At 42.2% G+C, this 16,328-nt stretch overlaps 1 protein-coding gene across 1 annotated transcript in view; it reads right to left on the reverse strand.

The window, feature by feature from the left end:
• Positions 1-11,477, reverse strand: part of Rarb (retinoic acid receptor beta) — a 333,644-nt gene extending 322,167 nt beyond the window's left edge. Inside the window, exon 1 of the mRNA XM_032918146.1 lies at positions 11,290-11,477. Within this exon, the coding sequence (XP_032774037.1) occupies positions 11,290-11,467 (178 nt within the window). The 5' untranslated portion in view covers positions 11,468-11,477. The remainder of the gene's footprint in view (positions 1-11,289) is intronic.
• Between the last annotated feature and the right edge of the window lie 4,851 nt (positions 11,478-16,328).

The raw sequence follows: 16,328 nt of genomic DNA on the forward strand, positions 1-16,328 counted from the left end.
TAAAGATTAAAATGTGGATCAGAAAAAATAATCAGATCCTACTACAAAAGTCTATATTCAACAAAACTAGAAAATATAGATGAAATGGATGATTTTCGAGATGGATACCAGGTACCAAAGTTAAATCAGGATCAGATAAACCATCTAAACAGTCCCATAACCCCTAAAGAAATAGAAGCAGTCATTAGAAGTTTTCCGCCTCCCCATCCCCAACGACAACAACAAAGCCCACAGCCAGATGTGCAGAATTTTCTCAGATCTTCAAAGAAGACCTAATACCAATACTTCTCAAACTATTCCACAAAATAGAAACAGAAGGAACACTACCCAATTCTCTCTATGAAGCCACAATTACACTGACAGTTAAGTCATAAACAACAACAAAAAGAGAACTACAGACCAATTTCCCTTACAAATATCAATGCAAAATACTCATAAAAATTTTGCAAACCGAATCCAAGAACACATTAAAATAATCATTCACCATGATCAAGTAGGCTTCATCCCAGTAGGGATGGTTCAATAAATGGAAATCCATTAATACTCATATCCATAAACAAACTCAAAGGAAAAAAAAACCATGATCATCTCATGTTTTTCATGCTGAAAAAGCCTTTGACAAAATCCAATATCCATCCATGTTAAAAGTTTTGGAAAGATCAGGAATTCAAGGTCCATATCTAAATATAATAAAAGCAACATACAGCAAACCAATAGCCAACCTCAAACTACACAGAGAGACACTCAAAGTAATCCCATTAAAATCAGGGACAAGACAAGGCTGCTCACTCTCTCCCTACATATTTAATATAGTACTTGAAGTTCTAGTCTGAGCAATTACACAACAAAAGGAGATCAAAGAGATACAATTCGGGAAGAAGGAAATTAAAATATCACTATGTTCAGATATGATAATATACATAGTCGACCCCAAAAATTCTACCAGAGAGCTCCTACAGCTGATAAAAAAAAACTTCAGCAAAGTGGCTGAATATATAATTAACTTTAACAAATCAGTAGCCTTCCTCTACTCAAAGGATGAATGGGCTGAGAAAGAAATTAGGGAAACAACATTCGTCACAATAGTCACAATTAATATAAAATATCTTGGTATGACTCTAACCAAGCAAGTGAAAGAGCTGTATGACAAGAACTTCAAGTCCCTGAAGAAAGAAATTGAAGAAGACCTCCGAAGATGGAAAGATATCCCATGCTCATAGATTGGCAGAGTTAGTATAGTAAAAATGACCATCATCAAAAGCAATGCACAGATTTGATTCAGTCCCCATCAAAATTCAACTCAATCTTTTATAGAGCAATTTGCAAATTCATTTGGAGTAACAAAAGCACAGGATAGCGAAAACTATTCTCAACAATAAAAGGATGGAATCACCATCCTTGGCCTCAATTTGTACTATAGAGCAATAGTAATAAAAAAAAAAACTGTACAGTATTGGTACAGAGACAAGTAGGTGGATCGATGGAATAGAATTGAAGATCCAGAAATGAACCTACACAAAAAATTAATTAGATAGATAGATAGATAGATAGATAGATAGATAGATAGATAGAAATGAACCCACACAACTATGGTCAGTTGATCTTTGACAAGGGAGCTAAAATCATCAAGTAGAAAAAAGAGAACATTTTTAACACATGGTACTTGTTCAACAGGCAGTCAACATTTAGAAGAATGCAAATTAATCCATTTTTTTCTCCTGGACAAAGCTCAAGTCCAAGTGGATCATGAACTTCCACATAAAACCAGACACACTGAAACTAATAGAAGATAAAATGGGGAAGAACCTTGAACACATAGGCAGAGGAGAATACTTCCTAAACAGAACACAACGGCTTATGCTCTGTGATCAAAAATTGACAAACAGGATCTCATAAAATTAAAAAGCTTCTGTTTGGCAAGCGACATTGTCAATGGGACAAAACAGCAACCCAAAGATTGGGAAAAGATCTTTACCAATCCTACATCTGATAAAAGGGTAATATCCAAAATACACAGAACTCAAGAAGTTAGACTCCAGAGAGCCAAATAACCCTATTGAAAAATGGGGTACAGCTAAACAGAGAATTATCAACTGAGGAATCTCAAATGACTGAGAACCACTTAAAGAAATGTTCAACATTCTTAGTCATCAGAGAAAAGCAAAACAAAACAACCCTGAGATACCTTACACCAGTCAGAATGGCTAAGATCAAAACCTCAGGGGACAGCAGATACTGGCAAGGATGTGGAGAAAGAGAAACACTCCTCCATTGTTGGTGGGATTGCAAGCTGGTACAACCACTCTCAAAAGAAGGTTGGTGGTTCCTCAGAAACTTGGAACTTGTTCTATCTGAAGACCCAGCTATAACAATACTGGGCATATACATAAAAGATGCACAAACATATAACAAGAACACATGTCCCATCATGTTTATAGCAGCCTTATTTATAATAGCCAGAAGTTGGACACAGCCCAGATATCTCTCAACAGAAGAATGGATACAGAATATGTGGTACATCTACACAATGGAGGACTACTCAGCTATTAAAAACAATGACTTCATAAAATTCACAGGCAAGTGGATGGAACTAGAAAATATCATCCTAAATGAGGTAACCTAGACACAAAAGCACACACATGGTATGTACTCACTCTTAAGTGAGTATTAGTTCAAAAGCTCACAATGCCCATGATACAACCCACAGACCATATGGAGCTTAGGAAGGCCAGGGTGAGGATGCTTCAGTTCTGATTTGGGCAGGGAACAGGATGAAAGTGGGAGGTGGAGGTAGGGGACGACCTGGGGGAGATGGAGGAAATAAGGGGGCAGTATCAGGTACTTTTGGGGACAGGAGAGAGAGGTACAAAAGGTCAGGAAATTGAATAAAAATATGTAGCGGAGAAGGATGAGGAACTGGGGATAGCCAGCATAGGGTTCCAAACACCAGGGAAACCTGAGGCCCCCAGGACCCAATGGGGATGACTTTAACTGAAATGCACAGAGAAGGGGGAGATAGAACTTGTAGAGACCTTTTCCAGCAGATAGGCACAGCCCCCAGTCAAGGGACTGGGACGCCCTCCTATCTCAAAATTTTTAACCCAGAAATGTTCCTGTCCAAAGGAACAAGAGGGACAAAAATATGGAACAGAGACTGGGGGAAGGGCCATCTGGGGACTGCCCCACCCGGGGATTCATTCCTGTCTGCAGAACCCAAACCTGACACTGTTGCCTTTGCCAAGAGACAGTTGTTGACAGGAACCTGTTATGACTGCTCATTGAGAGGTTCAGCCAGCAGCTGACCAATACAGATACGGATGCTTGGAGCCAACCATCAGTCTGAGCTCAGGGAGCCGGGTAGGGGAGCTGGAGGAAGGACTGCAGGAGCTGAGGGGGATTGCAACCCTATAGGAAGAAGAAGATCAGTGTCCCAGACCACAGAGTGCACCCAGGGACTAGATCACCAATCAAGGAGTGTACAGGGAGGGATCCATGGCTCCAGATACATAGATAGTAGAGAGTGGCCTTGTCTGACATCAAGGGGAGGGAAGGCCCTTGGTCTTGTGGAGGTTTGATGCCCCATTGTAGGAGAATGCTGGAGGTAGGGGCAGGAAAGGGTGGGTGTGTGGGGAGCACCCTCAGAGAGGCAAAGGGGACGGAGGAGAGGGAGCTTCGAGGTTCAGAGGCACGTGGAGGTATAATCAGGAAGTGGGATATTATTTCAGATGTAAATGAATGGAATGATTATTTTTTTTAAATGGATATGTGAAAGAAACAGACAGAAAAAAAATATTAAGTAGAAGTAATATATGGGAGGGTTTACAGGGAACGGGGAAATGTACTTAATATAAAAAGTAAAAGAAACAATTAAAATGGAATTATTAAGTACTCTTAATACCTAATTATGAATCTTTAATTATAACCATGGAAACTTCGTTTTCATTTTCACGTCAATATGCTCATGTATCCACCAACGCTTCAAAGCATGCATTTTTATACTCTCTGAAGTCAGCTTTTATTAGGAGTGTGGCCTCCAGTTTCTTTTTCAACGAAAAGCATGCGTGACACTGTCCACACTCTCTCTGACACATCCCACATCAAAACAAGATGCAAAGCATAGATCAAAATAGGTGAACTCTAGACACTGAGAACAACTTCAGAGAAAAGACACATTTGATTGTTATTCTCCCCCTAGAAACTGCAATGAATGTTTTGCCTTCTCGCATACAAGAAATTTTTAAATATCATAATTTGTGTAATTTTTAAAGGCTATATTTGAATAATAAATGTAAAATGGAAACTTGAAGGAATTTTAATGAGCCATTTCTGTCTCCATCTCTGTGTCTGTCTGTCTGTCTCTTTCTCTCTCGGTATATGTGTGTGTTTGCGTGTGGAGCTTGGGTGTGTAAGAACACCAAATCCTGGATGATGGACAGAGACACTAACGGCTTCATCCCTTCTGTGCATCTATCTACCCCTGGGCTCTACCTAGTCCCCACTACTTGGTCCATTTTACCGCTAAGAAGTATCTATCATTGTCAATGTACTGTTGCATGCTTTACTAAAATATATTTTCTTTTATATTTCAACAGTGTATGTTACCCTGAATATTCAGCACGCTGGCATTTGAGGAAGCAGCATGAAGCTCCTCACCCCTTCTCCCTGAAGTCAAAAATCCTAGTGCTGTTTCTTGAAAGTGCTACCGTGTAGCAAGTCATGGGCCCTCACTGGAAAGGGGGCCTCATAAGCCTCAGAGAGAGGGCTGTCTCCATTTGGGCAACAAGGACAAAGAGAGGGGTCTAAGAAAACAGGCCTTGCTAAGGGCCTCCATCCCTGATATCACAGCCTCTGTTGAGAGCGTCGCAGCTCAGCAATGCCTTGCACCACACATTGCCAAAGTAAGCAAAGACACGGGTTTCCATGGTTTCTGAGTCTTCGTTTTCTGAAGGAGCCAATGCCACAGGAAATTTAGGAAGTAAACTTTCACTTTTACTGTAGCTAACCTATCTTCTCTTATAGGTGACCCAACCATGAACCTAGTAAGACTATAAAGTCATCACTCAACAACTTATGCTAAGGTTAACATTGTATGTGGGGCATTAGAGCATCTGATCATTATCCATCATTGCTTTATTTTTAAAAGCAGATTTTGTTTAAAACGAGAACACATGAAAATGTGGGAGTAACGGGAAGCTTCTACCATGCAGGCCCTGGGGACCAGGCTCAAGGCTTAGCAGTAAGTGCCTGGACCCAGTAGGCCTTCTCGCCAGACCTCGACATGACATCTCAACTCTATCCCTGTTATTACTGGCAATCTCATTTTCACTAAAGATAATTCAATTTGCCAAATATGCCACTATTTTGCCGTCATCTTCTTGTGTATATTTGGATGGTTTCTAGCTTTGTATTTGAACTAGCACCTGCTGTAAAGGTTTCTAACCATGAGACCTGACACTCAGGTCAAGGGTACCTCTAGGCTACTAACTACAAGGTAGGTTCCTTGGTCCCACAGAATCAAGTCTAGAAGGTAAGTGTTCCAAGTTATTATATGACATAGATTCTTACCCACATGTACGAATGACTGTCGGACATGCCTGCCATCCTTCTAGTACCAACAACTGATACCAACAACTTCAATGGGTATAAAACATCAGTCCAGGATTACCTTAGTGTACAATGCTTTGATTACCAACATGTAGTTAATGTGGGTAGTGGTCTTCTCTTATGACACAGTCTGTTCTTTACTGGAGCTATGGTCTCTATATGTTGCTTCATAGTCTGGTTTTGTCAGCTGGTTTTAGTCAGAGTTCTATGATTCTTAGTATCATACCTAAGTCTTCTTTTAGGAGTATAAGTAGGTCATAGTATATGTATATGCATATGTACATGTATGTGTTTCAAACATAGTTTAGCACATGAAGTACAATTGAATACACTTACAATTAAATCCATTTGGACAACTAGATTTGGTAAAACTAACATATCAGTGGCAGTCTGTGCACATAGGTAATTATGCTTTCTCTGAATAGAAGTGGTCAGAATAGAGTCAGAAAAGCTGGGAGACTCCCACTAAATCTCAGAGTTTCCCATGAGGACTCACACAGAGTTATGCCATGTCAAGCATCGTGACAAGAATAGATATGCCAAGGGGCCATGGTCTTCTTCACTAAATGGTTATAATTAAACTGCAACTTGCTGGTGTGAAATGTCCAGGTCCACTTTTTCCCCTTGGGTGTCCTTTTGGGGATTGGTTGACTTCATAATAATTAAGCAGTTAGCATTAGAGTAGCTTGGTAGTAAAAGAAGCAAAGGCCCGAGAAACGTCCATCGCTACAGACATTATTACTGAAGTCATTCAACAACATCAGCAATTGTTCACAGAGATAATTGAGCTGAAGCTTTGCAGGCCCTAAGTGGAAAACGCATGGCCTCTCACCAGTTCTCCAGCTCTAAAAAGAGATGGCCTAACTGCATGTGTCTTTCCTGGATGCAGAATTTTCATGACAAGTAGAAGCACGTGATACTTCTCAATGTCTCTAGTTCTATGTCAATCTTTTCCTGCATGCAGAGACAGCCACCAGCACCAACCCCCGTAAACATGTCTCACTTTGATCATCTGCTTAGATCCTATTTCCAAATAAGGCATGACCTAGACTAGACAAAGTCAGGTTGGCCATATCTTTTGGAAATCACAATTCAATCCATAACAGTCTTCATATTCTTTGGAGGTTTCTCATTGGAGATCAAATCCAACATGACACACAGCTCCAACATGATACACACATCTGAGAACCAGCCACTTTGATAGACTTAGGAAACTCCATACATGTGTAATCATATGTCACTCCCCGGACCTCTGACTTGATTCCTGTTGTGTACATTTACTGGGTACATTCAGGGGAAATGTGTCTCAGAAGGAAGACAAGACCAGGGTAAAGGGCATCAGAAGACTAGAATCAACCAGGGAGGTTTAGACCATCAGTGGGCATGCATTTCAGAAAAGGGTCAGAGGCTCTGGGCCAAGGAACCAGTGGACACTCGTGAACAACTTGCAGTCTATCTCAGCTGCATATTCTCTTCATGTAAGTTTCCCATTATGTCCAGTCATGGCTAATTCTATGGCTCACAGACTGTCTTCCCAGAGGTCTAGGGTTTTGTTTTGTGTTTGCCAGGACAGTGCTTTCCAATCAGGAAAGAAGGTAAAGAACTCTCAGTAGATAGCATTGGTTATAATTAGACTGTTTTGAGAGAGGCTCAGCCAAAATCTTAGCACCATTTTCCAGATTGAACAACACATGAAAGAACACATGGGCACAATAAAACAGAGCTAGCAGCCGTGAAGGGAAAGGAAGCAAGACAGACAGAAAGCTGCCCGACTTTCCCAGCAAGCCTGGAGCCCAGCTTGTGAGTATTGTCTGGCAGACCATATCCTCTCCTCCCACTGGAAGGCTTTCTGCTCTTGTACTCTCACCAGGTCTTTCCCCCAGCTCTCCCCTAGGATCAAATATTATAGCCATTTTTCCTAGTACTTTGTGGAGCAAAAGAGCCTTTGGAATCACTTAAACATCTCTCGTGTCTAAGGACCCCATGGCAAATCATGGAAAGAGGTGCCTGTGTGGAGTGGGGACCATCCAAAGGTTAGGCTGACCTCACTGCCTGACACACTGGGAAAGGCATGTGCCCCAAGATCTGCATTTGGAATTGGACTCCAACTCTCGCTAGCTGTTAAACTTTGTATTCTTCCTAAGCTTCATGTTGTTTATCTGTGAAACAGGACTTCTGCGAAATGGTCTGACAGCCATGCCAGTGTGCTATTAAAACTATGGTGACTGACATAGATTGATGTATGAGGTGCAGCATGCTTGGGGATTTTCCTTTTATACCCTTTTTTATCATGTTCCCTGTGCTCTAAGCTCACTGCAGCTCCAGAATGCAATGACCAGGGCATGCACGCACACACACACACACACACACACACACACACACACACACACACACACACTATTCATAGAGTCAAGAATATTTTTAAAACCAGGGTCTTACTATATACATCAAGCTGGACTTGAGTTCTCAATTCTCCTGCCTCAACCTCCAAAGTCCTGTTACTAGGAACACGTGCCAGCAACCCTAAGAAAGGCCAAAACTCTTAGATGCAAAACTAGGGACACTGTAGTACAGACAGAGGATCAGCAGAGCTTGAACTCTGGATAAGTCAGAGACCAGTGTGAGAGTGTGAGGAAGAAGCAGCACCTCTTATTTGCTTTTGAAATGGAAGATTCTGGAGTCTTCACAATCCCATACTACTGCCAAGAACCTCATTTTAGGGGCAGGGGATTAATTATTTCTGCTTGAGTAGCAGATACAGACATTCATAGAGTATGGAGGAGACATCAACATCATCCCATCCAACACTCCTAGAGCAGCTGTCTGTCATGTGTTCTACGCTACAGTACCTGCCTTTACCACCCAGTGTGCATAATGCTGCATCCTGAGAATTCACGGCACTAGGATATCTCTTAAGCTAATTTTAGGACACAAATAAAATTTTATGCTTATTTTTAGCCAGAGGAAAGTCAGCAGGTACCCCTTATAAGATCTCATTCTTCTTTTCGGATCCAAAGCACAGATTTTAATACTCTTCTCCCTTTTCCTCTCCCCTTCCCTCTCCTCCTCCCATTCCTCCTCTTTCTCCTTCTCCATCTCTCTTCTCCTATCTGTGAGACAAAGTCTCACTATGCAACTCTGGCTGTACAGGGACTCACTATTTATACCAGGCTCCTAGCCTCAAACTCGTAGAGATCTGACTGTCTTTGCCTCTCAAGTGTTTGGCAAAACCTCTCTCGTTGATGGCCAGTTCATAGACGCTGTCTTAACAGTGGCTCCTGTTGATGAGTTTTATTGAGGCTGGAGAGATAGAGGTGTGGTTAAGAATATTTGCTACTCTTGTGGAGGACCTAGATTCAGTTCCAACACCCACAGGGTTGTTTACAATCTTCCATAATTCTAGTTAAAGAAGATGCTCATGGTTCAACCGTTTCTGGTCTCTATGTGCACCTACACATATGTTGTATGTATACATACATGAAGCCAATCACTCATGTGCATAAACACCTTAATGAATTTCACCTAGGCAACTTTACTTGATTTGACTGAAAGAAATAAGAAAAAATGAAACAAGACATGGATGGGGTAAGACGGAAGCCCAACTGGAAGCCTTCAGCCTGAACCTTGTCGATCTGCACTTACTCCGGCTACTTTTCAAAGTAGAGGCACTCAGTACATTCCTTCAGGTCTCCCAAAATTAAACCCAAGCAATCTCCTCTCAGTTACAAACCCTTCATTGCCGGGTTAGCTCTGGGATAGGCTGACTCAGAGTTCCATGCCCTGCCCCCACCCAGATGCAGCCTATCTTTTCCATAAAGGAGAATGATACTTGAGGACTTGTGGGCTACAAAGCTTACTCCAGGCAATATGTAAACATGACATTTTTACTTATAAAAACAGAAGTCCACCTCTGAAGAACACTCCAGCCCTGAGGCATCTATGAGAAACTAGGGTTGTATGACAGTGAACCTATACATGATCCGGGGATGCTTATCAATCCGCAGTACCAATTGCTCTGTTCCATATACTGTATGTATGCACTGAACTTTCCATAAAACCGGGGCTGGAAGAAGCCCAAAGGGGCTGGGATTTGTCACCTTCAGGCAGCTTAAGAGTGTCTAATCTACTAGATTTGATCTCCTTGGATGGGAATCCTGTTTCCTTAATTTCTCAGTCGCAACAACAAAATGTACTTTAAATGTAAGACCAAAATCCTGTTAGGGTGAGTTGACAGGGTGTTGACAGTTGTTAGGGTGTGTGTCAGGCTGGCTGAGCTATGGAATTAGACTGTGAGGCTCTTGATTGACTTCTCAGCTTTACCGATCATTTTATATGCCCTTGTGCTCACTGACGCTAACTCTGTAATATCATTTGATATTGAATGAGCTTCCATAGTTTGATCTGGCACCTGTGTCAATATATTTTCAATACGGACATTCTCTGGCTTCTCCGGAAGCCGTTTCATCAGCATCTATTTTAAATGTGAACTTTCAAAGAATGAGAGACAGTTGCTGAGAATTTCAAAGAATTTATTGGTCCTGCACTGAGGCCAGAAACCTGAAACACTGGGGGATGAATCACAATTTAGCCATTTCAGGAAGAAAAGGAGTCAGAATTTAGAATGATCCTTCTGTGATGGTGACACATACCCCTAGAATTTGTCACCAAATTCCAACTGTCTGTCTGTCTGTCTGTCACTTCCTGCTTGTTTTGTTGGTTCCATCTCAACTTTGAAAGGAATCTTTAAGTTTAGTTTAGTTTAGTTTAGTTTAAGCAAACTCCCTGCTTCTTGTAGGATGAAAAGTTGAGTACAGTGAACAACACCAACAAAGTTAAGGCAGTACTTCAAAAGATAAACTTTGGTTTCTAGAACCAAACCAATATTTGGATGGATTTGCTCAAAAGCAGTAAGACAAGAGGCATCAGTAGGGAGGGCTAGGCTGAGCTCTAGCTCTAGGCTGATTCAGCAACAGGAAGAATGACCACAGAATTCACAGTCCTGGTATTCACCACAACACCAGAGCCAACCCAGTCTCCATCTTCAGATAAAACTACACAAACTTCTTCAAAACTGGACCAGATCTAGGCCTTAGACAGAGCTCCTAAAAACCGTCCAAAAGGAATACTTTTCACAGGTAGGTCGTATTAATCTTAAATTGTCTCAGAATACTTTTCCTTCCTTATGGAACTTTTTATGCATCAGGTAAGAAATGACCTTGGGTTAGAAGCAAGTCAGCTTGGAACCCAAAGTCATCAGGGACGCAGAAAACCATGTGGGAGGTCTGGGGAGGACCCATGGTCTGTGAACTGAGGACTACAGGCAGAATTGGTAACACAATATCCAAGAGGAAATCTCACAAGTTAGACTCCAATAGGAGGGTCAATAGCTTTTACCTATCATCGACTCTCATTTGAAGTGCACACCCCAGTGGTCAGCTTCTTCAGGAATCTCAGCCTCCTCTGCCTGCCAGCTTTTGACCCACACTTTATAGGACAATGCAAGTGTCTTAGCTGTTCACCAAATCTTAAAGGCCACCTTTTATGTCGCACCTTGCCATCACCACATGTTCATTTCCCCCACAGCATTTCAGGTAGAATTGTAGACAGAGAGAAACCAACGTAACGGAACAGAACCTGCCCACCATACTGTGAGAGTTAGGCAGGGCAAAGGCCTTCAGTACTTACTGGCTGGTGATGGGGTGCTGCATCCACTGGGAGGTGGGTGGCCATGGAGCCCATGGAGTGGCGGCAGGGAGAGTCCTCCAATGACAGGTGGGAACAGCAATGGGTAGGGGGCAGCTGGGTAGTGAGTCATGTGTCCACGCACTGCCGGGACTGGGCATGCGTGGCTGCTGCTGCTCATGCTTCAGGCTTCACTGAAGGGCAAGTGCTCCAGGGCGGACACACATCACTACAGGTCCAGAAGCACACGGAAGGGGACAGGTGGGGGCAAACAGGCTGAATAAGGTCCTGTCAAAAGCAAGCAGGTTCACCTGCTGACCTGGCTTCCTCCCAGCAGGGGCTCTCTGTCTCCCATTTTGCTTTGCAGATAACAGGAAGGATGCTGGTGTTGGTCAGCTGCTCAGCTTAGGGTTCTGGGGCAGCGGTCATCTCCAAATCCAGTGCTGTTAATCCTATCAGAACACAAAAAGCAGATGTATCATAAATCGAAGGGATTTCTCACTTTACCGAGTTATTGTACAAAAACTATTATTAATGGTTTGGAGCTCCAAATTCCTTCTTTTCCTCATACATTTATAATGTTGTAGTTTTGCTTTTTCCAATCAAGCCTTCTAATATAGGCTAAAACATCTACATGTAATTTATCCTAACTGAGCATCCTTTATTAAATTACAAGCACCACCCTGAACTATGTTCCCTGTAACACAACTTTCTGTGCCTCGAGTTTCTCCATGGCCATGGGGAAGCATTTATTTCCTGTCCCTCTACTTACAGTGTTTCTCTTGTTTGCATTTATGCTTCAAGTGCTTACTACCTGAGAGTGAAACGGCATCCAGTAAACATTTTCTGAATGAAAACGATCTTGTTCTTCAGGAAAATCGCTTGTTTGATGCAGTCTGGCCTATGGGCATCAGAGTTTATACATACACTGCAGAGGAACAATTTTGGATTTCACTGTGTCCATGTGGGATGAAACACCAGCAACAAAATATTACGGCAGGAGAAAGCTCTATTTTAATATGAAGAAAGGTCAGGAACCGTTGAAGTGAAACATTTTAGATCGCTTTCTTATTGTCGACGTGTCTATAAGAATAATATCAAGGTCAACAGCACTAAGGATGGTTAAAGAAGCCACAGGGTCTCATATTATTCTGTTTATCTAAATCACTTTTGAAGTAATGCCATCTGGGGGTGACAATGTTCCCCCAGGACCACAGAATATCTAACAAAATTTTCAGCTCCAGACATGAGAAACCTCGGGAGTTATTGGTCAAGAGAGTCTAAGACTCTCAAAATAATACAACCAATTTCCAATGCCTTTGGTTGACATCCAGAATATAAGGTATGTTCCTACTTCTGAAGACACCATGCACTTCTGACACAAAGTTTCAAGGAATTAAGCTGGGATTCTCTTGAAAGCCTCATGTAAGAGGACTAGCTTGCATGGTACTAGAAAGGGCTGTGCAAGCTGTCAATGGAGAAAAGCAGTCAATACTCCTACCCAGATGTGACATTTACAAAGCACAATAATGACAAACATGACAAGATATCCTCAAAGGTACAACAGTGGCATTTATGTCTTGGGCTTAACCAACAGCTGTATCATTGGACTTAAGGCTCGCTCAAGAGAAATGAATTTGTTCATGTTACTCTAAACATAGCCAGCTACTTAGAGGATAGCCTAGTATTGCCATTTTCCTAAACCAGTGTAATGTCTGCCTACATTCTAAATACTTATCCTTATACCCACATTTAAGAGTAGCGCTCTTGCCTCATCAAAGTAGCTTCCTTTTGCAGAAGACAGACAGTATTACAGAAATCCAGAACTAAATGCAGAGAACTGACCCCATTGTGCCTAACTCTAACTAGCACACCTACGACAACCCTTCTATCGAAGGCTTTGTGAACTTTCAAAGAGGGGGCAGGAAGTCTGGAAAAGAAGGAGGACCAGGAAGTTTATATCTTCTATACAAAACAAGGAAGAAGTTGCCAATATGAAATCTCAACAGTATGAATCCCTAAACAAGATCTGTACAATGGCAATAATAGTTTATATGCCAATAAGGATTTGGGAGATCTCATAACACCTCTCCCATAGATGAAGAGCTATGACAATTAGTCTTCCCCAGGGACATGCCACCTATTATTTGTCTACCAAATGGATGCTCAGCCTTAGAAACATATGCATATAATCAACACTGAATAGACTCAGCAGGTTGTATTGAATATTCATATATATGCATATATATATAACACAAAGAGAAAAATTCATTATATAAATAGTTTTAATGTCTACACTGTCTTCTAAGTTCTATATCTTTTATTCAGCTATTGAACATGGATAGCTACACTGAAAAAAATCAACGCGTTAATTCATCTCTTCATCACTCTATATCCATCCCTTCATTCCTCCACCTATGCATCTGCTATCACTCCCTCACTTCTTCCATCCATTCATTTCTCATCCCTCCCTACTCCAACATTCACTCATTCATTACTCTTTCCCTTCCTCCCTACATCGCTCGCCCGCCCATCAGTCTAAGCAAACTGTTAGGTGTCAGGTATGAGTGTAGATACCACACATTGTGATAAGGTCCCTGTATTCAGGAGGAGTTAGAACCCTGAGAGAAGTCATGTGCTTAATGAGGGCTCAACTGCCCAGCCTCCCTTCAGAGAGAATGGGAGAAGTTTCACCTCGATTCTCAGTACCGACCACACACTTCACCTTTGCCAGGGCAACCACATCCAGCAGGAACTTCCAAAACTTTGGAGCCCACTGGTTGACAACTCTGAACTCAGACCCTGGGAGCTTCAAAACAAAGTGATCCATTGTACAGGGCAGAGCCACATGCCCAGGTTTGATCGTGACTCTGGACTTTGGGGAAATGATTTCACGTCTCAATAGACTAGGCTTTAAAAGGTGTAAAAATGGGAATAATTATAGAAATAACTTCAGAGGCTCACAGAAAAGATGAAATGGGGTCCTGTTTCAGATGAACAATGCCTGGTTTGTAGTAAATAAGGTTCACGTTAAACACATGCACTGTCTCATTCCGTAGTGTGCTTCTGAGAACAAGCTTATTAAAAAGACTGGGGACTTTGAACTGAGGATGAAGGAGAGTGTGTCACAGCCGTCAGAGAACTGAAAAAGAGAAAGATGGGATGTGGATAAAGGGAAAGCACTAAGCTGTTTATCCTCCTCATGGCTCCAGAGTGCCCTAATCAGTAACCTCTGTGTCTTTACCACATGCCTGACCCCAAGGTATAAGCTCTGAGCTTTGAGCCTCTGAACAACCTCACAGAGTTGCAGGGACCAGCCTCAATTTCTGAACAAGCTGCTGAATTTACAAGAGTTTAAACATCTTGCTCCATATTCCACACATGTGACACAGTCAGAACTTCAAACTGGCTTGAATGGTGTTCCCTCCTCTGCTTGCTTCTGTCTACGAAGAGCTTGCACACTGCATCAGTTGCTACCCTTAGGGGAGAGAATCCAAGCATAGCTGTAATATTAGCATTTGTTCTCCGTTCTAAGGCTATCCTCAATCCCTGGCCGCTCAGTACTAAAATGGACACTGTCTACAGGGAAAGTCCAGGATACTTGGGTCTTAGCACCCTTAGCCCTAAAGGAGAGGCTGTGTTTCCACTTGGTTTATAAACATTAACCCTAAAATGATGCCTCACCCCAAAATGTCACCACCTCTTGAAATCCTGAGCTGCAGCTTGTCTCTGAGGAAAGAGAGAGGGCCGCACATGACTTGAGCAGAGCTAAACGCTTTCGGTGTTTTCTCTTCTCAAAAGCATACTCCATCTCACATCTTTAATACTTTTATTTTACAGTTTGTAGCAAATTAATTAGAGAATAAAGCGGTTCCATTTAGTATTTGCGGCTTCTCCAGTCAATCTGATTTTGAAATCCCACACAAAGCTCAGCATTGTTCCAGCGGCTCTTTTCTCTCTCCAGCTGACAAACTAGCTCATTAACGGCTAGAGCTGACAGTTTAGCAAACTCGCCCCCGCAGGGCACAGTTTTCTGATTTTTCTAAAAGCTGTGTATGTGTGTGTGTGTGTATATGGACACACACACACACACACACACAAACCAGGGACTGTAACTACCCACCATAATGTCCCACCTCTCCTTGCTTTCAAATCCTCAAGACGGCCAGCATGTTGCCTGTGTAGCACACTTGGGAGATTTTTTTTAAAAAAAAAATATATTAAAACAATGCCAACAGCAGAATAATTTATGCTAATAAGAGGAAAGAAAGCAATTCTGTGTTGGAGAAGTCCTGCTTGTTGGTGGGCCGCGTGAAAAGTCCCCATCTGCCCACATGTGTGACAGACGATGAAGCTCTTAGTGGCAAATGTCCTTTGTTTCAGGACTGTGCAGACAAAGGTGGTCACTGGTATTAATACACTTTTTCCCTTCATGCCTGACTTCAGTCCGAGCTCATTTGTGTTCTTTCCTTCCCCACCTGAGGCAAAACGCAGAAGAGCAGGATGAGGAGGGGGAAAGGAGATGGGCTAAAAGGTCCCCGGTCCATAGCGCCTGAGATCCTGGGGTATCAATTTTATCCTCCACGAGAGGGCCAGGAGAGGAGGAGCAAGGGTTGGGTGTAAATGCAAACTCCAATATCCAGAAAACAAGTGTTTGCTGAAACATACTAACTGAAAAGCATTTTATACATTTTAATTTAGAAGAAAAGAATTTTAAGTATTTATTATCTTCTCAAGTCAAACTGTTCTGCCACAGTCTATGTTCCACAGATGAGCTGGAGAGAGAGGCAGGTTTGCCTACAGTGTGTGTAACACCGTGTGTGTGTGTGTGTGTGTGTGTGTGTGTGTGTGTGTGTGTGCGTGGTGGCAAGCTTTATCATCCTAACGTTGACGCTCTATCTATGGCCTCTCCTAATCAAACTTCCTGGAAAGCTGATTGTCAACTCAACACAAGTTAGAGTTATCTAAGAGGGACGCACAATTGAGAGAAAGATGCTGAAGATGGCCTCCAGGCAATCCTATGGGCCTTCTATAAATTAATG

The sequence above is a fragment of the Rattus rattus genome, chromosome 12 (assembly GCF_011064425.1).
Source record: "Rattus rattus isolate New Zealand chromosome 12, Rrattus_CSIRO_v1, whole genome shotgun sequence".
Taxonomy (NCBI): domain Eukaryota; kingdom Metazoa; phylum Chordata; class Mammalia; order Rodentia; family Muridae; genus Rattus; species Rattus rattus.